Source organism: Rhynchophorus ferrugineus, unplaced genomic scaffold (genome assembly GCF_030347505.1).
Source record: "Rhynchophorus ferrugineus isolate W39M unplaced genomic scaffold, kcgeb_rfMv2 rfM3, whole genome shotgun sequence".
Taxonomy (NCBI): Eukaryota; Metazoa; Arthropoda; class Insecta; order Coleoptera; family Curculionidae; genus Rhynchophorus; species Rhynchophorus ferrugineus.
Genome location: NW_027472582.1, coordinates 46,710,525 through 46,734,866, shown reverse-complemented (window position 1 = coordinate 46,734,866; position 24,342 = coordinate 46,710,525). Strand labels below are relative to the sequence as shown.

The following is a 24,342-nucleotide window of genomic DNA, read 5'->3' as shown; positions in this document are numbered from 1 at the left end:
AAGATTTAAGCGCACATAGGGATATAGGGACAGAAAAGGCGACTTTGTTTTATACTATGTAGTGATATACATATATATATATATATATATATATATATATATATATATATATATATATATATATATATAGATATATATATACATATATATATATATATATATATATATATATATATATACATATATATATTTATATATATATATATATATATATATATATATATATATATATATATACATATATATATTTATATATATATATATATATATATATATATATATATATATATATATATATATACATATATATATTTTTTACTATTATTTTTATCGCATAGTTAACTAACAAAAAAGAAATTTGACTAACAAAAATGAAAAAAATATTGGTGATTAATATAGTTATGTAATATACTTTGAAAATTACTCAATGTTATTTTATTTATAAAGATGAAAAATAATATCGTTTGGGGAGTGACTGAACACGTTTATAGGCAACTTAAAATTAACATGTGAAATAAAAAAGAGTTAATTGTTAAACATATTCTAGGAGTATACGAGGTTTATTTATGTCGTTATAAATTGAAGATGTTTTGCTAATTTATAGTAGTTATGTATTTTGAAATATATATTCACAATACCTTTGTTTGTTTATTTGGTGTTAGGTATTTTAATTAAATTATAAACATATTAAAATTTAATGCCAATAATTAGGAATTATTTAAATATTGTTAAAATATAATAGAATATAATAATAATTATACTGCAAAACTAATATCGAATGTAATATAGTGTAATGTAATATGTAATATTAAACATTATTATACTAGATTTGATATTAAATTGTCAGTTAATTTGATGTCTATTATCTTTTGTTTTTATGTTAATGGCATTTTTATGGTATTGTGGTGCAATTAAAATTGAAATTTAACGACAAGCATTTTCGAGTGCAGTGTGCCGAATTCGAGATGAGTAGCGTTAATTACAAGTAGCTGGTCGGATTGACAAGAGCGGGAAACACGTGACGATGTTATAATAACGCGGTTGTAGCAGCGGTGCGTCCCCAGCACTCTTCGTCTATTTATGGAAACAAAAAGCGGTCTGCTCTTCGCGGGACTACCTTCTTATCTCTCCGGAGCGGGTACTACTCGTTTTTCAACCGATTTCAGACGAACGTGCCTTTCGTCGTCGGTCCGTCCACGTTCGTACGCTCAGTCAGTCAGTCAGTCATTCAGTACTGAGCGTTGTTTCGCGGCCGGGGAACCTCGATCGGATAGCGAACCCGAGAGTATGACCAGAGATCGGCCGTTTTGTCTGTCTGGACAAATAAATTCGTTTGCGACCGCTTGATTATTGTTTTGCGCTCGGCCGATAACACGATAAACGTTTCCGGTAATAGTCGCGGACGAAACGAGGCTGGTTGTACGCGGGGTTGTTTAATATGTTGCTGGTGCGGTACTACTCGCTCCTTGGTATTCTGGTTGGTGTAGTGGTAGTTCCAGCTGTGACACGTGAATCGAACTCGACGACTTCCCCGACAACAGGTAACGGATATAAAAAGCTTTACATTTCGGTTTTAATTTTAGCCGAATTTTCGAAATGTTTTAACGGTTCTCAATTTTTTATCTTATCATATCTGCTGAAACAATATTGTCGTTACCGGTACATTTTGTTTTTATATTATGTAAGTATGTATGGTAATAATTTATAAAATCGGGATTTTGTCACATATATATATATGTTGTTATTGTTTTGTTGTTTGTTATTGGATAATAATATTCAAATCTTTCTACGTCTGCTTGAGCTTAATGTCATTTCACTCTTTTTAATGTGTACAATATTAATTCATATATCGATAAATGTGTTTGAACAAGCATCCAACATTTTGCATATCAATTGCAGAGAGAACTCGGGGAGTATCAGGAATTAATAAATATTTCTTTCCCATGATACGAACCAATCTTTTGTATTGTGCGGATTGATCAGTAGTGATTTGTTATTGTAATAGTTCATTAGTTATATAAATAAATTTATGCTGCATCTAATATTATAGATATATATTTTATTTATTGATTAATTAAAATATGTTAACACGATATTTACCAACACTATATAATGCAAATAATATTTGTTTACATTCTGCATTCCATAAATTGACTTTTATCAACATGTACGATTGTTTCATTTGGAAATATATAACAATATAATGTGTTTTATTTTTTTTTACTCTTGTACTTGATATTTCCTGACCAAATAACCTCGTTTAGAAGATAAATATTTTAATTATTGTAATATATAAAACCACAGGTTTTTTTAAATCAAATTATTGAAATCCATTTTATAAATGTTCACATAATATTCTTATAACAACGAAGTTATAAAAGTACAACTATAACCAGTACGATGAAAACTGCAAACTAATTGGTATAATAATATCATATCCGTCAGCAAAAAAAAACGTTAATAAAGTATATTTTAATTAGAATAATTATTTCAACATATTAGTGCATTTTTTAAATAACACATTAGATGGGACAATGTATCAAGATAAAAAAAATTGAGCGGATGCTGTATTAAAACAATTTTAGAAAAAGTGATAAAATACTGTTCTAAAATATATTGTCATGTTGTTTTATTTTTATTCGAAATGATATTTTTAGTATTGATTAATCGTATTAATATTTTTATATGTGTTATATCATTTAGATAATTTATTGAAATATTGTACATGTGTAGCCTTTATTGATGTTAGTGGTTTTAAAACTTTTTTGATATTTTTGTTTTTTTAAATAAATCCTGCTTTAAGTTTGGATATTGTGAACAGTGTGGGGAATTTAGGTATAATGGCTAATTTTACTGGCTAATGATGATGTGAAAAGAACGAGAGGACTCGTCTGCTTAAAATTTTATTTCTTTGACCGAACTCAATTCGCAATAAATTTTAGTATTCTCAAAAAAAAATCCGATGAAACTGATTTGTTTTCGTACAGAAGATAGAGAAACGTTATTAAAAGGATCCACAAGCTTTTGGTAGCCATAGCAACGTACCACTTTAAGCGTCAGCTAGGGAATTATGGCAATATGACTTGAAGAAGTAAATATGTAATAATAATAAATTACTATCATGAACTGGTTAATAATAAAAATGCAATTTTTTCAAGCTTATTTAGAGTCGGAAAATCATGATAATTGCGAAATGTTTGTTTTATGTTTGATATAGTCACTTCAATTGAATTTCATTCTATTTTCCTTAATATATGTCTACTAGTACCAATAAACGTATATATTTTTCAAAATATAATATAGTTATTTATATATTAAACTAAAATAAAAATCAAACTCTGCATGATAACGTACAATAAAATGCGCTTTATTATAATTTTTAATCCTTTTACAATTATCAGTTATCAAGGAAGTGATAAAACATTGCTTCGAAATGTTTTATTGAATGTATTATAACTTTCTTGTCAAAATCTTAAGTATTGACGTGCTTATATCTACATAACTGTCTTATCTTTATTTTATCAAAATTATATTTAATCAGATTAAGGATAGTCAAATTAAGATAGTTAATGTGATATACATTATGAGCATAAAGCGAAAGTAACATAAGTAGTGATCAATATTTTGATTTTAAAATATCGTTACTACTTCTAGGATATTTTCTTATCGTCCAAAAATACTTACTCCAAAGTGGAAAGAGAACAAAGTCTTATGATACTACGTGAACAACTAAAACTAAACGACGAATTATTTTTTGTAGTAATAATGTAGAAATTATTTGAGTTATTAGTAAAATTCGTGCTTACAATGTAATATTTGTGCAATATTTGAACATTAGAGTAGATGAATATCACAAAATGTAATCATTTTGGAAATTTGTTTTTCATGTTAAAACGCCATAACTTATATTATACTGCAATTATAAATAAGATGTTTATGAATAATGTTTAATCGAAGCAAATTCTATTCTCAACTTTAAAAATCTGATATATTAGTTAATACGTTTTAATAAAAAAATCGGTATTGGTAATACATGACTGTTAGTATGATTATATTATATTATTAGGTGTTGCATGTATTCTTATCATATTTTCACTCAAATAAGTGATCATGACTCATGACTTTTGGCATTTGGTACTGATGTAACAGATCTACTTTTCATCATCAGTCACAATAAGCCGCAGATTAGCTGCAACTTCTTTTTGTTTTACCCACAACCAATGAAACTGTAGCCATTTTGGCAATCTTTGCCATCTCATATAAACGTCTGGAAACAATTAACTTGACTTCCTGAAAGTACCGGAAAGTCTGAACTGGAACTCCATATCATTTGTCATTAATATCAAAATTACCACTTTTAAATCATCAGCACAATTGATATATGATTTCGTACTATCATCATAAGATTCTAAAAGCCTTTGATTAGTCTCGACAGCGGACTTCTTCAAATAAAACAATAATAGCAAGAACGTTGAAAAGCATGTTCCATGATGCATCTGTACACATGAAAAACTGTTATATGTTCTATAGAGAAATGTCAAAATAAATTGATAGTTTGAGAATACATGTAGAATAGTAATTCCTCGCTTAAGAAAATGTAGTATGTTAATATATGTCTATGTAAGTCATAATCTGGTCAAAGTACTTGAAGATATTATCCCCTGTGGCAATCTGTGGCATCCAACAGATGTACAGGATGGTTCTTCATTCCTTAGATGGATTCTTATGAGTAAAGCTGTAAGATGTATAGCCATAGCCAGTGGAGAAACTACCACTTCATTACTTCACATAATTTTGTATAAGCCTTATATTCCGTACATATTAAATGATGTATACATATTTTCATTGCGCTTAACATATTTTACAGCGCAAAATAAAGAAATTATGTAATCATCTATTGTAATTAATAAGAATAATACTTATGTTATATGATCCTTAATATTACTGAATTTACGGGTTTTAAATAATTTTTTACAGATTGCTAATATACTTACATTTAACATTATCAGATCTGTATATTCTGCGTAACAAAAGTTTTCCATTGAGGTCATTAAATCAACTTTTGGTGAATTAGATCACTTTGTAAAAACTATTAAAAATTGCAGAGATAGCTGAAACTTTCGCACAAGATAAAATTCCATTTGCAACGGTTTACATAACTGTTCAGGTAATTTTATAAAAACAAGTAACTTATCAATATCGCCCTAAATATGAAAATATTTTTTCCAAATTTATTAATCCTATATCAAGTTTTATAATTCTTTATTAGTCTTCTATTATGTTAATGTTACTACACTACTACTGCTGCAACAATACTAAATATTTCAAACGAAAGTGATTAATAAAAGAATACCCTCCATATGTAAACCGTCTTATTCGCGTCACTCTTTTAGCATTAGGTCCGTTAACTCGTCACGTCGACATCGCTGCCTATAGGGTCACTTTAAGCAAATTACTAATCAAGGGGTGCCTGTCGGATTTATTGCGCTCCAGTAGCGGCAATCCTATTTATTTACGTGTCTATTACGATGAAAATGAGCTTCATCCGAAAACAAGAACAAAAAAACGTTAACGTTTGGTAAACGTTAAAAACATTCAACTGATATTGGTTTACAAGCCTCTCACTATCATTCTATAGTTCTAATTTTTGTACGAATTGAAATAGGGAGTGTTATTTCTACTTTACTGCTTCATGTATTTTCCCTCCTGACACATTTTAATCAAATGTGAAAGTGAATGTGAAGGTTTTAAAATAACAACAGCTTTTATTTTACTTTGAAATTTTTAAAGTTTTAAATAAGTAATTTTATTATACGAAAAGAAATGGCGACTTGTTGAAGGACGGTACAAACCATACTGATGGTTTAAACTTATTCTAGTATAAATCAAGCATCTATGTCTAGACGTTCGTAGCCAGGGCCTTATCAGTAGCCCATATAATACCACCTTTCTAAATAAACAAACAAATGTATGTGTGTGATTGTGGCCCCTTTGGACAGCTTATAATTCTAAATGATTTGTGACTAACATCTGTTTGGCATGGTTTCCCAAGTTTTGATGGCTTCATATTCCAATAGTCTACAGCTGATAAACTGAGCTACTGCAATCCATCTTTGGTGGCTGTACACCTTGGACTGCAAGCTCCTGTCCAAATTACAGTAAACTATGTTAGTTCATAGCAGTTTCAGTCAACCACCCATACACCCTTTGGTGGCCATACACCTTAAACTATAATACTTGCGCCAGTAATCCACGGATTATTATGCTTCACAAGGATTGGAGGTTTCTTAATTGAAATAGTTTACGATTAGGGGTCTTTGAGTACCTTCAATCCAACATTTATGAACTTCACTTAACTACACCAAGAAATGCTTTAAGTGACTGCGGTACGATTGCCGATACCATGTTCTTTTCTTGATAAGTAACTTGATAACTGAGTGAATGTAAAAGAAAACAGCTTTATGATAATTCCGGAATAGAAAAGACTGCGGCAGTTATATGGGAAAGGCATAAAACACAAAAAATTGTCAATTCACTTTAAACACTATTTTATTATATGGAAAGGAGTGGCGACTGATGGAACGGCGATACAAATTTCAATGCACAGTCTGTATTAACATATCTATGATATTACCACCCATTACAATTACAAATACTGTAATATTAAAAATAAATGTTTTTTTGTGACTTGTTGAGCTTGTACGACCACCACCAAATGTTAAATCTCATAAATATGTCTGTTAATGTTTTGAAATGCGTATGCCCAAACTCAGTTAATTAAATCCAAGACTTTATAACATTAGCGGAGTCTCAGGCTACCGATTGACATACTCCCTACGTCATTCGGATTTGTTGCGTGTACGCAGTAAGCTCTAATATAAACTTTATTTTGATACATTTTCTATTTTCAGTTGAAGCTCATTGTCATCAGGGTGGTGATTTGATGAAAGAAACTTAAAATATAAACGAATAATATAAGTTATCGTCTTACATTCTGTTATTATGGGCATTCGGATGATTTAGTTAGTTAAGGTCTAATTAGTGGCATGTTTAATTTCGGTAATTTTAACCTTAAAAGGAAAAATTCTAAATATTCAAAAATCTTCTATCATTTAAATAAAACATATAAAGAAGAAGATATTTAAAAAGTACCTGTAACACTGGATTTCTCAATTGTTATAATTTATTTTCCAATATTTATTTGAAAAAACTGTGTACAAAAGAAAATATGTGAAAGTAATTTAGAAATGTTTAAAGAATGTTTAAAATCGCATACTTTTCTAATTTTAAAATTATACAATAAGTATAAACAAGTTTATTAAGGTTCTTCAACATGCATCACCTTTCTTGGCGAGCTCTGCTTTTGGTACATCCATTGTTTACGTTTAAACTGCTTATCGATTTTATTTAATGCATAATAGCTCTTAAAGAAGGTGATGAACGAGAACAAGTTTATCCACAGGACATAAACAGCTCACAATTCTTTACTGGCTTTATAGCTAAATGACTTTGACGTGCTATGAAATTATAAGGATCGTGAATTAATTCTGTGTATATTTTATAAATAATAAAATATGTATATATAAAATATGATGTATTTCGTTTGAATAATTGTGATTTTCATGTCATATTTTTTTCTCTTTTTTCGTTTGACCAATTATTTATTCTTAAGTTAAAAGAGAAATAACAGAAATGTGTTAAAGAAGTTTTTAAAATATCAAAACCATAGTATCTAAAATATCATCCCATCTAGGAAAAGCCCACAAGCTGGGGGTGTTCGGGTTTATTACCTGACCTGCTGTCAGTTTCACGTGTTACAGATGGTGCCGACAATAGTTTGACATGTATACAGAAAAGCAGGTAGTACACATTCAATAGTATATCACCGCATTAACATTCGGATCAACATCTTTGATGAAGAATATTATAGTTAAAATATTTTATCTAAAATATTAAAGCAATTTAGAGGAATATGTAGGGAAAATATCTTGATATCTTGTTTTTGTTACCCAACCATATTTTTATAAATTATATTATTTTAGCAAATATGATTTCATGTATGCTGCTGACAATTCGATTTATATAAATATTAAAATAATCAGTTTTATTATTACATTTGAACATTTAGGAAATATGACCTCTAAATATTAAAAACCTATAAACATCGAAGTGAGCTAAGCCCAAACTGATCCAACTACGTGTTATTTAATAACTATAGAACATTTAATATTTAGGCATGCTTTGTTATGTTTCTTATTTTTGTGTGCAAAGACACAAGAAAGGGGCAGAATGGAAAATAAATCAGATACGGGAATATTGTTTCTTTCAAAGTAATCCGAAAATATGGGCGATTATTTGGTACTAGAAGGATATTAAATTATTTCACTATGTTTACATTTTCGACACGTTTTCTTCGATATAGCATTTACAAAAATTCCATTACTTTCTGTAGCATTTCTGATATAGATGCTTAGTAAGAGCTGTTCTGCGGACATTATTGGTAGAGGAAACAACTGCCTATGAATTACGAGGGCAGTTTGATAAGTCAGTGAATTTTGGATATTTTCAAGTTATTTTTTAACGTTTTGGTTCTTAAACGTTTAACTTTTTAACTCGTTTTTCTTTATTTTGTCCTTCCAAATAACAGGTTTCTTCAAGGCCTTTGCCAATATGCATTTTAGTGATAACATTCGACCCAAATCTCAGCCATTTCATCATTTTTGAAACCAGTAAATAGTCACGGGAGACTAAGCCAGAAGAATATGCAGTTTTTGGGTTTATTGATTTTTGCCATGGTAACCATATACGTGTGCACTCGTGTGTCTTGATGGAGCAAGACATTTTCTTCGCCAAATGTGATCGTTTATGTTTCAAATTAATATCAAATATGTCCAAAAGCTCTAAATAACATTAGTCGGTTATTGTTTTACACTTTCAAGATAATATATATGACTCCGCGCGCAACTCAAAATACTGTGACTGCTTGACATAAACAACTTAAGCACTCTTTGGTACACATTCAGCCAGAGAAACTCACTGTTTTGATTGTTCTTTGACCTCTGGTGCTTTTTTATAAATGTTTGTTTCATGTTTCAAAACGAAGCAAAAACTCGTTCGGATTGCGGCTGACCCGCGCTAAGCATAGATCGCAGCTTTTTCATATCCAAATATTCATGTAAAATGTAATATACCTGCTCAGTTGAGATGCCTATAGGCTCAGCTACCTCACGTACTTTCATTCTCCGATTGTCCAATATCGGTCCATGTGCTTTATCGACGATTTATGGCATCATTTGTATTGGTACGACCATTGCGATTTATGTTGCAGAGTTCCCATATTATTTAGCAAGCTTTTCCTTGGTTTGAGTAATGTTTTTTTTTATGCGAAAAACAATGCTTTATCAGTATAGCAAATTTATTTATTCTTGGTAAAGTTTAAATTTCGAGGTTGTCTCCTGTCAATGGCTCTCAAACACAAACTAAATGACGTAGCTTGCTCAAAATCTTACAATAGTCTATTAATAGATGACAGGCGAAATTCAAAAAGTAGCTGTTAAAAAAATTCTCCTCGTGACAGCTACCAACATTTAATGCATCAATACATAAAAATAATGGGTCGATGAAGAAGCAATCATTCAATCATTTAACGTTTACCACCTGATAAAACTATGATTCCGTCACTGTGAACACTTAGATATGTGGTCGAGAAATTGTACCAAATTATTTTCACATACCTCTTTTAAAGCCAACTTTATACCATTTAAAGGGGGCCTTACAGAGATCGGGAATAATGGTTGGACGGGGCAAAGTCTGCGCTATTAATTCGCTATTTGCATCAAAACTTTCCAGCCATTGTCTCTCAATTTTTGCTACTGCAAAATTTATGTATCCCAGTGTTATAGTGATGTAAGACAACACCTTTCTTATTGATCAATTTTGGCAATTTTTTTATCCAACTTCAATTGAATTAGTTATATACAGAAGGGAGTGAAATTAATGGTACCATATTCATTTAATACATCATCACTCATCTTAATTTTCCATGGCGTCAACGGGGACTATTGTGAAGCTTCTCTAATGCTGTAGCTTGTGTTGCTTGGTTAGTAGCTCATTTCTTATCAGCAGCCTGATTCCTCAATACTGGCGCATGGGCTGCTTCGATCCATGGATATCTCGTCTAATTTTCTTGATTTTCCAATTCTGATCACTGCGGCCTCCACCTTTTTCAGTCCAATTCCCATTATTGCATTATTGGCGGAGTTTATAGTGTCTTAACCCCACTATGTTAAAGCCATTTATTAGGACAACCCAAAATAACTTTTTCCTTGTCTTTATATTTAGTATAAATCTGCAGGCATTGCTGGATAATCTAATGATGATCAAATAATTAATTTAATATAGAATAATAACATTTCAGTAATAGATTATTTGTAAAATAACACAAGAGAATCCCCATCATTTACATTTCGATATGTAAAATGCATTTATATTAAAATCTGAATAAGAACAAAATAAATGTTATCTTGATAGTATTATCTCGTTTTGTTGTATATATTTATATTTTTTCATATCCATATGATTCATTTATGTGTATATACTATATGTACATAATTAGTGCTATCATTAATTCGTCATTGTTAAACTGTTGGTTTAATTATTCAGGGGAATGAGTGCAATTTGATTGCAGTTATATATTTAATTTTTTTGTCATTACCTATTATTCAAAAATCGTGTATATGGCTGTTATTCCAATAATTTAGAAGAATTCTCTATATTTTCATATAAACGTGACAGTTAAGAAATTTATTCAAGTTGATAATCTTGGGAAATCAATCAAAAAAAAAAAAAAATCAAGCAAATCAATTAAACTGGCGACGTAAGTTGTATTTTTCTTGACAAAAATCTCATGAGCTACTTATTTCTAGATTTTTATCAGGAATTTTTATAAGGTGTGGCAACAAAGTCCAGGTATTTGAATTACTTGGGCATTTTATCTAGGTATCTATTCAAATATTGTAAGCTTGTTGCCATTACAAGTAAAGAAGAGCGAACCTGGTTCTAACAGAAGATTCATCCAGACTGGCATACCTGGTATATAATAAAACAGCTAATGCACATCATCAGAATTTATAATGCAACTTTGCCGCACCAAATTTAAGTTTTCCTTTATTTTGACTTTGATAATACAATTCTAATATAAATAAAGCAATGAAACAAAAATAACGTTATAAAATATAATTTATTCTAATATTATAGTACATCTAATGCATATTTATTGAGGGACTTAGACTACAGTTAATTAAACAGTCACAATAGTTTATAGGTTAGAGCTGTTTTATCATATCTACATGGACATATACTACAGTTTTGGCCAGTACTAACACAAATCAAATTTTATTGACCGATTTTGTTTGGTTACATGTTCGGACTCATCAGACTTCATTCTGTTTCCTTTTAGCTAGAGTAATATTATGTTAATTAGTAAAATGATAAAGAAAACTGCCCTGCTAAGTTAATAATTAACAAGTATATCGCTTAGTAGATAAGTTCACAAAAGGAACTTCCGGTCTTCAATCCAATCTACTTCAACTGTGCTACTGTAATGTCATGATATGTAATGATAAATTCGAGTAATTGTGTCCAAAAATTAAAATCTGTTGGGCTTCATAAGGCTCGCCATTTTCAGGGCAGGCACGTATGTAGAACGTAGCATATATCCATTGTTAGCCTATTTTATTATAAGGAATGGGACCTCTGTGTAGGATATGTATATTAATTCAGCGTCTAGTGCAGCACGGTCTACAAGGATAGATTATGGTTTCTACTAGCCTCAAATATTAAAAGTTTAATGAAGTTTCACAGCCTTATGGATAAGTGGTGTTATGACGCACTGACTTCCTCAAATGCATTTGAGAAGACCATGGTTGGAATGGGACTAAGCCATCATAAATCTTGAAATACGGCATATCATAAAAGGACTAAATAAAATCGTACGCTGGCTCCGTCAAATGCAGTTGAGGAAATCCTGGATTGAAGGGGACTAAGCATTCATGAATCTTTAAATACAACCTGTTACAAGGAAACTGAAGAAAATCGTTTAAAACTTAGATCTATCGTGTCAACCATTTTATGTTGCGAGATGCCCTTCTATTGGGGGAAATTCGTGAGAAAGTCTACCAGACTTCTGTTTTTAATATTTTCAGATTGACTCGGGTGACGAGATTTCGAAGAATAATTTAGAATTAGCAGCTAAAATTCTTATACATATTGCATGGAATTAAAAGCAATTGACTGAGGTTTGCTTTTAAAAGTAAAATAAGTGAGAAGGTGAGACATACTTCGCTGATATCAGTGACCGAGCTATCAGCGCTTGATGTTCGCTATTTACGTTATGATAAAGATAATAAAAAACTTATCAAAATATAAAGTATTAACGTAAACAACTGTTAAAAAACCTAACCTAACTTAAATTCAATGGTTTTAACATTTTTTTAATAACAAATAACAGTTTACCATATAGGATTATTAAAGTATTCAGAGCATCAGAACCTCAAGAGAACGCTCAACATTTTTGGCATTCATTACTTTTGTTGTATTTCCTGGTGTTATCCTGTCGATGATGAAGAACGGCCTAGAGGATAAAAAATAGTTTTAATTGTATGATTAGTTGGACGAAAATCCAGCTCAAACTAGCTTTCAGGCAGTTTAGCAGTTGATGAATTAACTATCTCCAGATGTTTAAATACCATGGGTAGGATCTAGAAGGTGGAAAAATAACTATCACACGGATTGATTGAAAATGCAATTTCCAACGGTTTCAACATCACCGTTTTATTGCTTGCTAGGCATTTTTGTGGCGTGTTGTGACTGGTAATGAAAAATTGAAACTGAAGCGAAATATTCATGTTCATAAAGTCTTGCTGTATATATGGTGGGATCAAGAAGGTGTAGAGTTACGAGCTGCTAAAACTATTGCTGAAGATATCTACTGACGTCAATCGAGCACCTGAATAACGTCTGGTTACAGAAAAGACCAACATTACTAAGAAGCAGATGTAAAGCCATGCTCTTACGTGACAACGTTCGGCCACATGTTACAAGAGTTGTGAATGATAAACTATTGCGGCTCTGATGGGAAATTCTTCCATATCCAGTCTACTCACCAGATATAGCACCTTCTGACTACTATTTGGCAGGCACACGGCATCGTCATGTTACCAAAAAAATATGAAAAAGTTTTAGGAAACTAATGGAACATATTTTGATTAACATATATTGTACCGATTTTTTTCAATAAAGGTCTTTCTGAAAGTGATTTTGTTTACTCAGAAAACATGCAAAGAGCCAATAAAAGAATGCAAATTCTTTCTTTTGTTGAACGTAAGCGATTTATTTATATACCTAACAATTTAAATTCCATGTAGTATCTTATTTTTGTAATAAAATTGTCTTTACTGATAATTACTTTTGCACCGAATAGAACAGAATCGAGACCTTTCACGAACGGATAACTTTCAAGGACCGAATATTAAAATTGCTACGCACAAGTTGAATATGCTTACAAGCGTGTTAAAATTATTAGGACATTTCTCGCGGATAAACCATATTAATAACACTGATAAGATATATTTATATTTTATGATTATTAATATTTGCATAAACCACCATTGTTAGCGGTTATATGTTTTTGTTACATCTTACTCATATGAAAATATTTAACAATTTAATCATCATTTGGTCAAACATACAACAAAATTTGGTTGTCTTTTCTGATGATAAAATTTTAGCTATTCTTGTGATCTTTTTTGTTTTGATATTTGATGTCTGTTACTGGTTTTCTGGCGGTCAGACTAAAATAATGTTCCAAGCTGTTTTATTTATTTTATTAAGTGGCTTTGCTGCCGAAATTGTATCCACCCTTGTTCTGCCAATATGGTTAAATTTTTTTAATTATTTATGTATTACATTGTTGCTAATCATTATCGACTAACTTACAATTTAAGTATTTACAAAAACTTAAAACTAGATATATATTTAAGAGGATTCATCTAACAATGTTTATATATTAACACTGCTATTTTTCTATTAGATGCACCTCACTATGCAATATAAAATGGTTTGATTCTTTTGTGTCTGTGTCCTGTTCTCGTGTTATCCAAGAATTATTTTATATCGTTGTTGATATGAGAATGGAGTTTCTCCTCATGTCACCTTGTGATTTTTGGAAAATTTGTATTTATATTGGTTTTAGCGGCACATCCTCATAATTCAATTTCATATGCCCATTTAGGTCAATATTTGCTTGTATAAGAGCAATTTATTATGTACTGTTAATTGTGATTTCTTTCCAATTAACCAGCACATTTTTTTATATTTAAATTCCAGTTTTTTTTTTATTTTTTACATTTATGTTCGTTCTAGCGAAGTTTTGCATCAAGATTAATTCCGAGATACTTAGCGTTGTTGCTATAAGGAATGATAATATTGTTTCTTATTATTGATGCTTGTGTGATCTGATTATACATGTACTCCACATGTAAAGATTAACTTTTATCCAATTATTTATATTGTCATTTGCCTGTTGTAATCCTCGTGTGACTTTTTCACTATTGCCTCCGCCAGCAAGAATCGCAGTATCATCAATAAATATATAAAGTAGGCAAATATTTGACCCCAATACACTTCCTTGTGGTACACCTGCTTTAACTTCTTTTATTGTGGAGTAGACTTCCTCTTATTTGACTCTAAATATTCTGGCTGTAATGTAAGATTTTAATAGTTCAATGTGTTGCTTTGGTAATATTTTCTGTAGCTTATGAACAAGGCCGTCATGGCATACTTCGAAAAATATATCTGAACCTATCCTATATATTCACAGACTTTTTCAACTACATCATGTTTGTTAATAAAATACTTTAGATGTTACTGGTAGTGGTAGGATAGTCGAATAGGTTTTTATTTCATTAGGTGATTTTCCAGGTTTTGCGATCACGATAGTTTCAGTCATTTTCCAACGTCTGGGACATGGTCTTTCTTGGTGGTTTTTTGCAGCAATAGCCCTTTTATTAAGTATTATTATGCCTGGTGATTTATTTGGATTAACATCAACTTTAATAACATTAGTTAGTTTTTTTCGACGTGATTACTTGAATCGTTGATTAATTGACCGGCAAATTATACTCAATGTCACTTTCGTTTTGCTTCAAATGGCTAAACATGTAAGAAAATATTCGATTTTTCATTTTTTTTGTGATATGAAGTACTCATACTTGATGGTTTGTTCAATTAGTATTTGCTGTAAAACAACTGATTTCGGATTGCTAAGGAGGTAAGGAAGTTGTTGAGTGTAATTTCTGATTTGTATAATCAATGTTTCGAAATGACTTGGGTCTTTTTTTGTTTTTATATTTGATGCCTGTTACTTATTTTATGTAGGTTAGTTTAAAATAATGTTTGCAGCTGGTATATCTACATCATTATAAGTGAGTAAGCTGCCGCAACTGAATCTCGTACTTATCAATTTGAGCAAACAAATAATAAAATTAGCGTTTTTCTAATACAATTTTAGCTACCCAATGTTTCAATAATGTTTGTGTTAGACGATGTGGACTTGATGGTTTGTTGACTTTGTATAAACATCATTTCAAAATATCTGGGATCTCTTTTGTTTTGATATTTAATGTCTGTTATTGGTTTTCTTTCGGTTAAATGAAAATAATGTTTGTAGTTGTTATATCTGTTTCGTTATTAGCGGTTATGCCTCCGAAACTGGATGTGCTCTCGTATCTGACCGTTGTTTTAAAGGGTTACCTCTTTTTAAATTTCTCTTGTTAAACATTTGTTGGGTAACACCGATCTAATTGATCAAAGATAGAGATCAACATTTTTGCAACAAACATTTTGCATTCAAAAAGATTTGCTGTCTGTTAAGAAAAATTAAATTTTGTGTCCTTTCTTAGCGTTAATCTTGGTCCGGTATGTTGTAATGGATAATGTAAATCCAGGGTCGGATAGGATGTAGTAGTTCTACCATAAATAATATATTCCTTAGTTAAGAAATATTTTCTTTCAATATTTTTCATGGAGATTATTTTAAATCTGAAATATACTGAATGTCTCCTTAATGAAAAATCTTAAGTAAGCTAAGTTATATTTGCTATTTGAATTAAAAAAAATTCTAGAAAAAAAACTGTACTTAACGAAATTCAAAAATGGCATAACCTACTAAATCGTTATAACATGTAAATTTCTGTGTATTTAGTTTACTTTATAATTCTAAATCTACCTCTTTTTGAAAATAAATAAAAAAAAACACAAAGTTTTTTTATGTTCCTATTACATATTCCTTAATCAAGTGCTTCCCTAATCAGTGGTTATGCTTTAACACAACACGATATTTATTATTACATTTTTCCAACACCAAATGAAATTTTTGGCTCTCTCCCTTCATATCAATGCTGTTGGTTTACATTTCGAATGTTTCGTTACTGAATAATGTATGCACGCTCACATGGATTGACCAGACGACTATGGCAAATCTTTAGCCCATTGAACTGTTATTTCTTACATAAGACAATTATATTTTTACATTTTTTGATCCCTTTCTTCTTTATGTAAGAAAAAATGAGCATTGGTTGAACCCCCTATTCAATCTTAAAATAAAGTAGGAAAAAATTATAAGTTAATAAGAATAGTTTAAAACACGTTTGTTTGCGATGAAATATTTTAATGTTTTTGTAAAGTTTTTGTAAATATTCAAAAATTATTTATATAATTAACAACCACTCAACAAGTAGATTAAACTTACCTAGATATTACTAGATAACATCTTATTAGTCATTGATGTCAGCCTACAGGAACCTATCTCTATAGAAATAACGGTCCCTAGCAGCGTAGAATCGCTTCTACACAATAGCTGATATACTAGCGTTCGGCATAAACAATCTAATTCAAAAAAATTAATTAATCGAGTTATAGTTCGTTTGTTTTAATTATACATTATTAAAATATATAAACATATAAGTAGAAATGACGCATTTGAAATAAACTCACAAATATATCATAAGATATCCAGTTGCTATAATCAATATGTAAATATAAATAATTAATATATACAATCGAACATTATAGTATCAATAAATGTCTCACTGATCACAAAAAATTAGTTAACATGTCTTTGTGGTACATTGCGTTTATTATTTTGATTCAGGTGGAAATCAAGACTAATAATGCCAATATATATACAAAAAGCCACTATTCCTGAACGTAATACACAATAGTTTTATTTATATAATCTCCAAGATGAAAATGGACTTCTTAAGAATACATAATTGTGTTGACTAAATTTAATAATAATATTTCAATGTTTCAATTTTTCGACATAACTCGATAGTATTAACAATACAGAAGTAAGACGCGAATACTCTAAAAGATATATTTATTATAAATTATTAAGATAAATTAAATTAACAAATGGGCAACTTTGTCGGTATATTCTTTTATTAAAATTTTCTTGAAGCTTTTTGGCGAAGGCGAATCAGTGATCAAAACTAGTAGTGTCCGTCTTTCTCATCGACACAAATTTTGCTTACATGTACAATAGATACAAAACATTTTCTTTATGGATCCAGTTCCGGTGCGATCAAAATTATCTGTTTAAATCCAGTGTCCCATATTTTCAATATGTTGATACGGTTGTATCACTAACTTATTCACTTCGCCATGAAGAAAAAGCACAAGCTCTGCGCGGTCTTTTTAGACCTAACAAAAGCGTTTTGCAAAGTTTAGCACGACGGCCTAATACACAAAGCTATCGAATCAGGTTTACCCGAAGACCTGATAATTTTACTGAGTTTTTTTTGTCGGATAGATCCTTTCAAGCAAAGATCGATAATACACTCTCCAGTCCTAAATCAGTCAAATCAGGAATCCCCCATTAACCCCAGCATTATTTAACCTCTTCATGTCAGACATCCCGATGAAGAAAGATGTGGAAACCGCCTAATACGCGGATGACACAGCTTTCTTTACCATTTCCCGTTCTGTAGATGCCGCTTAGAGAAAGCTTCAAATTTAAATGCCATAGTCCAATGGTTAAATTTTTGGAGGTTGCAAATTAACCATCAAAAAACCTAGGCCATAATCTTTCACAATCAGAAAGACATCCGTGCCTACCAGCTGAGAGTGGAAAAAGTCTCAATCCCGTGGCGACAAAAAGCCACATATCTCGGCCTCATCTTTGACCGTAGATTCCTAGGGTCATCACAGATAAATAAAGCAATCTCCAAAGGTTACGGTGTCGCCACAGTGCTTAACCCTCTCATCTGTAGAAAAAGTCAATTGTCTCCGATGATTAAAGTTTTGCTTTACAAGCTGCTTATCAGACCCGTCATGTTATATGGATTTAACACTTGGTATCGGTTTATCAGGCCGGAACTAATGGAATAGCTTCAGGTAATGCAAAATAAACTTTTCAGGCAAACTTTGAACGCGCCATGCTGTGTCAGACATACCCAAATTTATTGGGAAACTGACACACCAGAAATAAGACGGTTCGTTTTCTCCTTATACAAGAAATTCCATGCAACCTCAGCTCTCTCCAATAATTCCCACATCAGATCCCTGTCAGAAGCGTTCCCAATCAGGTAACCCCGAAGACTATCCCTCAAAAAGCGCTTCTTCATACCGCCAAAGGTCCTCATACCCCAAAATAAAGCGCCTTCACGGGCAATCGTCTCTTATAAATTGAGTTAACATCAGCAAGGAAACCTTTTCAGCTGGTAAATAAGGCCTAAACAAAAATCACTAACTTATAATATTTGAAAAGTCTTTAACCTGTAAAACTTAAAAATGTTAACAACTAATTTTGTTTGTTGACGAGACAAGAAGTTCTTAAAATTGTAATGTTTTGTAACATTATTCCAATAGAAAATCAAGATTATCGGGAATACTCATTAAGGTCCTTCTGTGTAAAGGGGAAGCAAGGTACAAACTATATTTACGGTTAAATGATTGTTATAAGTCCCGACTGCCCTACAATGCCCTAATAACTTATCGTACCTGCCAACTCTTTTTTGTCTTTTTGGATTACGTGGGGTCTTAAAGTTATTTTAAATTAAAAATAAATTAAACCACTTGTTGTTTCTTACATACTTTTATTTTTTGTTCTTTTCACTTTTTTCCATTTTCCCTGTAATATGGCGATATCCTGCTGATAGAAGGATGTTGATTTGCCAGCTTTCCAACCATGGATTAATTTTCAGACTTTTCGAAACCGTGTAGCAAACAAGCCATGCTACACGGATCTGAACAAGCATTAATTATGTTATAGGGCGTATATATAGAGGGTGCTAACTATATATGGTTAGTACGATGGGTGGGGTAGAATTAGAACTTCCCATTCGAGTTGCAACGCTGTATCCTTCACAACTTTTTCATTGTATAGTAACATTTTTTGCAATAATATATAATTGACGTTTCATTGGGTTTTAGTAGCTCGTAATACACAACTTGCTGTATATATACTTATGACCATGATTATGCCTCGTCAGTGTCGATTTGAATGGCTATCCTGGACTAAAGTGACGTTTTGCAGGATTGTATAGGGATCTGTTATTCATTGTTAGTCACAATATACCAATCAATTGCCCAAGCAACGAAACGAAGCGTTTTTGAAAGGCATTTTCAGTCAATTCGCATAATAGCCATTTCCCCTTCATCTAGATATTTCCCATCGCATGTAAAAATGTAGAAACATTACCATCGGCTAAGCTGTCTAAAAGCTCTTTAGTCTGGGATTTCGTCAAAAAACATAAAATATGATAATTTACTATAAAACCCTTTTCCGCGTGTTTGTATGGTTATGGTCTTACTCCCTTTGCTTGATTCAAGATTTCAAGTATTATATCTTATCACAGTGATGAAGTGGCACGCAAATTTCTGTCAATTATTCGTAAAGTTAGACAGATTGTCTATAATGCAATATGTATAATATGTTTTATTGTTCTGACCTAAAACTAGAGGGTGGAATGCATGACGCATACCTGATCACGGAGACTTGCCCTGGAGTGACAAGTTGGACTGGGTTATGTGGGACTACCTCTGGGCTTACCAATACACTAAATCGAAACCGCCTCACAGTTGACTCCTGTGGGTCACTACTAGTGCTGCATTAAATTTGGGGATATGACAGCTATTGTTGGGCACGAGGACCCGACGAACTTAATTTAACACACGACTGGATGTTGTCGTATTATGACTCCAGCGACGGATGAGGTCGTTTCTGCCTGGAAAAGGGGGAGATTATCGGTGACGCGGTGCTGAGCTCCCAGCATATCGACTAGCTCGCGAACAAGCGCGTTTTCAGAATCATTTGAGCTAAATGGTTGTTTGGGGAAGGACTGAGATATGAAGTGCTTGATTTCTAGAAGTTTCTCTATGAATTTTATTATTTCTGGCAAACCATGGAGCGTTCAAAATTCTCCTTGAGGAGCTTATTTTGGGCGTAACAAACTTGAAGTAGACATTAGATCCATAGAAGAGTACGGACCGCATTAACATCTTGTAAAATAAGTATTTAATGGAGATGGGAAGTCTGCTAGAAGGGTAGATCAGAGAAGATAGCAGGTTTGCTATTCTCGAAACTTTCTAGATTGTTTTCTGGGTTAGGGAATGCCAACCGAACCATCGGTCGAAGTGGAAACCTAGGTATGGAAAATGACGGCCTGGGTTTTCAGGTTTTAATTTGCAACCTTCAGAATTTGAATCAGTTGACCACATAATCGAGCTGCTTCTGTAAACGTCCTTGAATTGTACCCTGGAGCCTGAGGGCTCTGAAGAAACTAGTTTCGTCAGCGTAAAACGCGACGTCAACGTGCTCTTTTCGCGGTAGATCTGAAATATATAATATAATGTAATGTACAATTTAATTCAGTGAACGTAACATTTAAACGTAGTATACACCGGTTATTTATTTTTCACACGTCTAAGAAATCAGCTGAATATTGTATATTCCCTATATTAGGCGATCTTATGGTATAAATGTGAGCTTAAAAGGATAAATCTCACAATTTATTACAAACAACCTTTTCCGTCTATTTGTATGATAAAGGTGTTACTTTCTTTGTTCGGTTCCAGGTTTCAAGTATTGTGTCTTACCAGAGTAATGAAATGACACACAAATTTCTGTTAATTATTCGTAAAGTTAGACAGTTTGTCTATAATGCAATATTTATAACATAATGTAATGTGCAATTTAATTCAGTGAACATAACATTTAAACATAGTTACCGGTTATTTACTTTTCACACGTCTAAAAATCAACTGAATAATTAATCTGTTCGCTATATTTGGCTATCTCATACCATATATGTGTGTTTAAAACGATAAAATATCATAATTTACTATAAACACCCTTTTCCGTCTATTTGTGTGGTTATGGTATTTATTTATAACTCATCTTAATATTACATTAAATATTTGTATAGCATAACTTATATCTGATATATTATAAACAACTCTTACATTTGTTTATTAAACATCAACTACAAAAGTTCCATTATCTAGTTAATATTTATCAACTTTTAAAACTAGTATTATAAAGAATGAATAATAAATAGTATGCAACTTTGTGTCTGTTATTCGTTACACAGCAGATATCCTCTTTGCTTAATTTAAAAAATATGTTTTATGGGATAGTCATTATGGTTGTGACTATTTAGGGCTACCTGGTTGGTTCATTGTATTGATATGAGACCATTTGAACATAAATTCCTGGACTTCAACAATCGATTACTCAGGTAAGAAATCGGAATTTTTGGGAAAAGCACTCTGTGTTCTTTTGTATAGGGAATATACTTCCCAAGTTTTTTTCGTTTGTTCACACCAAAACCTAAATAGGTAAATAGTTCTTGTAATTGGCTGATTTATATAGTTATTTTTGTCAAAAACAAGGAAAATGTTTATCCATCATCTAAAGTCAATTTTCGTTTAGATAAAAATAATCGGTATAACACATTATTAACCAGCATGTTATTGATACAAAACTATTTAGAGTTGTATAGTATCCATAAATAATACCATATATTATCGTATTTAGATACGGTTAGCTATTAATAACATGAAATTGATAAGGACCAAATATAAATCTAAAATATATAGATTTATACTGCAATCTCTTAAAATACAACTTCGAGACATGTAGTTAGTTTACTAGTGAAGATCGTGGGTTTACTACGAATGTTATCTCTTATATCTCGAGATTTGAGATACAAATAATTATTACTTTTTAAAATCTCTAATGCAGAACAAATTTCTTCTACTTGTTTTTGAAATAGTTTTCTATATACTTCACTCATGTTGAAACTAACTATAAATTGTAGAAGCTTTTATCAGTATAATAAATAGTGGTTTGTCTGATGGTGGTATTAGTATTTTCTGAAAGTACCTCTCATCTCATAATGATTTTTGAAGAAGATTTTATGAAGTTTTTCTCTCATGTTTGGTATGATATGTATTTCTAAGTCTAAGTCTAATAGCACATTAACATTAATTTTTAAAATCATATTTTATTTTAAGATTTTGTCAATATAGTGGAGTATGTTTTGTATGATGACGATGATGTTGTTGTTCTCTTAAAATACCTCAGTCTCATGATGACTTTTAGAGACGATTTTAAAATAGTTTCCTCTCATTTTTAGAATACCTCAAGATTTCTTTCTTTCAAAATATTGCGTTGCCTACACATGCTATTTTTAAAACATTTTTCATTTGTTACAAATTTTGTATAATGTTTAATGCGTGTTTAAAGCTAACACCATTGCTTTTCTTGGGCATTTCTAAAATAATCGACACGATCGTATTTTCTAGATCTTTTCAAATTATATTGGATCGAGCAATATTACTTTAACATCTAAATGATCATGCTCATACAAAAAGCTTCTATTTTATATAGGAGATTTAATCACCTGATGATTTTATTTTCCATTTCGATTGTTAGTATCCGTTTGTTTTGTACATCAGTTTTAGCGTAAGAACGTATTTTGGTTCAAGACTTTCATAAATAGTTGTTTTACGGTTTAAAGTAAAGTGAATTTATCGCCAAAAGTGGAGATACATTTATTAGTGCACTATTGAATTAATAATCAATCTTAAATGTCATCATACAAAAATGTTTAAGAGTTAATTATATTTCCTCTTTGGGACACAATTTGTTAGAGGTACAAATTGAAACCCGCTATTTTATAAGAGATGACGGCAGCGGAAAACGGAAAGTCAAAATAGCCATCGGGAATTGATATCGAAATTGTCATGTCATATCAAAACTTTAAAATTTTAAAAATTGCTGTAATTTTTAATTTGTACTCTTAATACGTCACTATAAATAATATAAATTGTAGAAATTGATAAATGATAAATCTTAAAAAGATTATGGTTAATACTGATAAACTTCCCGAATAGTTTTTTTTTGCCTGGAACCGGGAAGGGGAATTCTGTTACGGATACCTGGTAAAACCCGCAGGAATAAGCGAGTTGGACTGGTTATGTGGAGACAGCCTCTGGGCTACCCACTAAACCCCACCCTATCAGCTGATCCGATGGCCCTAACTGATACTTCTTACTGTTAGTAAGGAAGGTGCCCGTAACCGGTAACACCGGTAAGAGGCACAAGGGCCAGGCAAGGACGTGGCATCGTTATCACACCACGCAGCTTACGGTACATGAGTTAATCGCTCGCCGGAGAAGGTCGAGACAATTTGGAGTTAGAGCACGACGGGGAAGTGTCGGCTGATGGAATAAGGCCACGAAGAGCCGAATGAGTTATTGGTCTAAAATATCGGCCAGCTCGGTAATACATATATTGTCCGAGAGACGAAATGTGGAGAAATATCTCGACTAAACCTCGGATATAAAATCGTGAACTTGGGGTACGTCTGTTTCTCTATGAATTTGATTGTTCCTGACGAACCAGGGGGGCATTGATTATTCTCCTGAGAATTTTGTTTTGAAGGACTTGAAGACGTTCCACCTGGCTAGGTGAGATGTATTTTAGATAGACACTGGAGCCGTATAGAACGACTGATCGAACCAGCATCTTGTACAGGAGAGATTTTATAGAGAGAGAGGAAGCCAGCTGACCCGGTTGATAAGCGAGAACAGCAAATTAACAATACCTTGACCTTTATGGAGGGACTTTTGATTGTGGGAATTCCACCTAAATTTGCGATCGAAGACAAGACCGATATAGGTGGCTTCTTCTGACCATGGGATTTCGGCATTCTCGATTTTAAGACGCGAAATGCTCGGTGCAGAACGCTTCTTGTGGAAGAAGATGGCCTGTGTTTT

General features: G+C 31.7%; 1 protein-coding gene across 36 annotated transcripts in view; it reads left to right on the top strand.

Moving 5' to 3' along the window:
- Window positions 1–1,169: 1,169 nt before the first annotated feature.
- Window positions 1,170–24,342, top strand: part of LOC143194409 (uncharacterized) — a 112,033-nt gene continuing 88,860 nt past the window's right edge. For 31 of the 36 annotated variants that reach the window (XM_076401187.1, XM_076401175.1, XM_076401181.1 and 28 more), the window contains exon 1: window positions 1,195–1,541. In XM_076401187.1, coding sequence (XP_076257302.1) covers window positions 1,439–1,541 — 103 coding nt within the window. In that variant the 5' untranslated portion in view covers window positions 1,195–1,438. Of the gene's footprint in view, window positions 1,542–24,342 lie in introns of all 36 variants that reach the window. The other 5 variants (XM_076401179.1, XM_076401161.1, XM_076401173.1 and 2 more) reach the window with 3 other exon arrangements.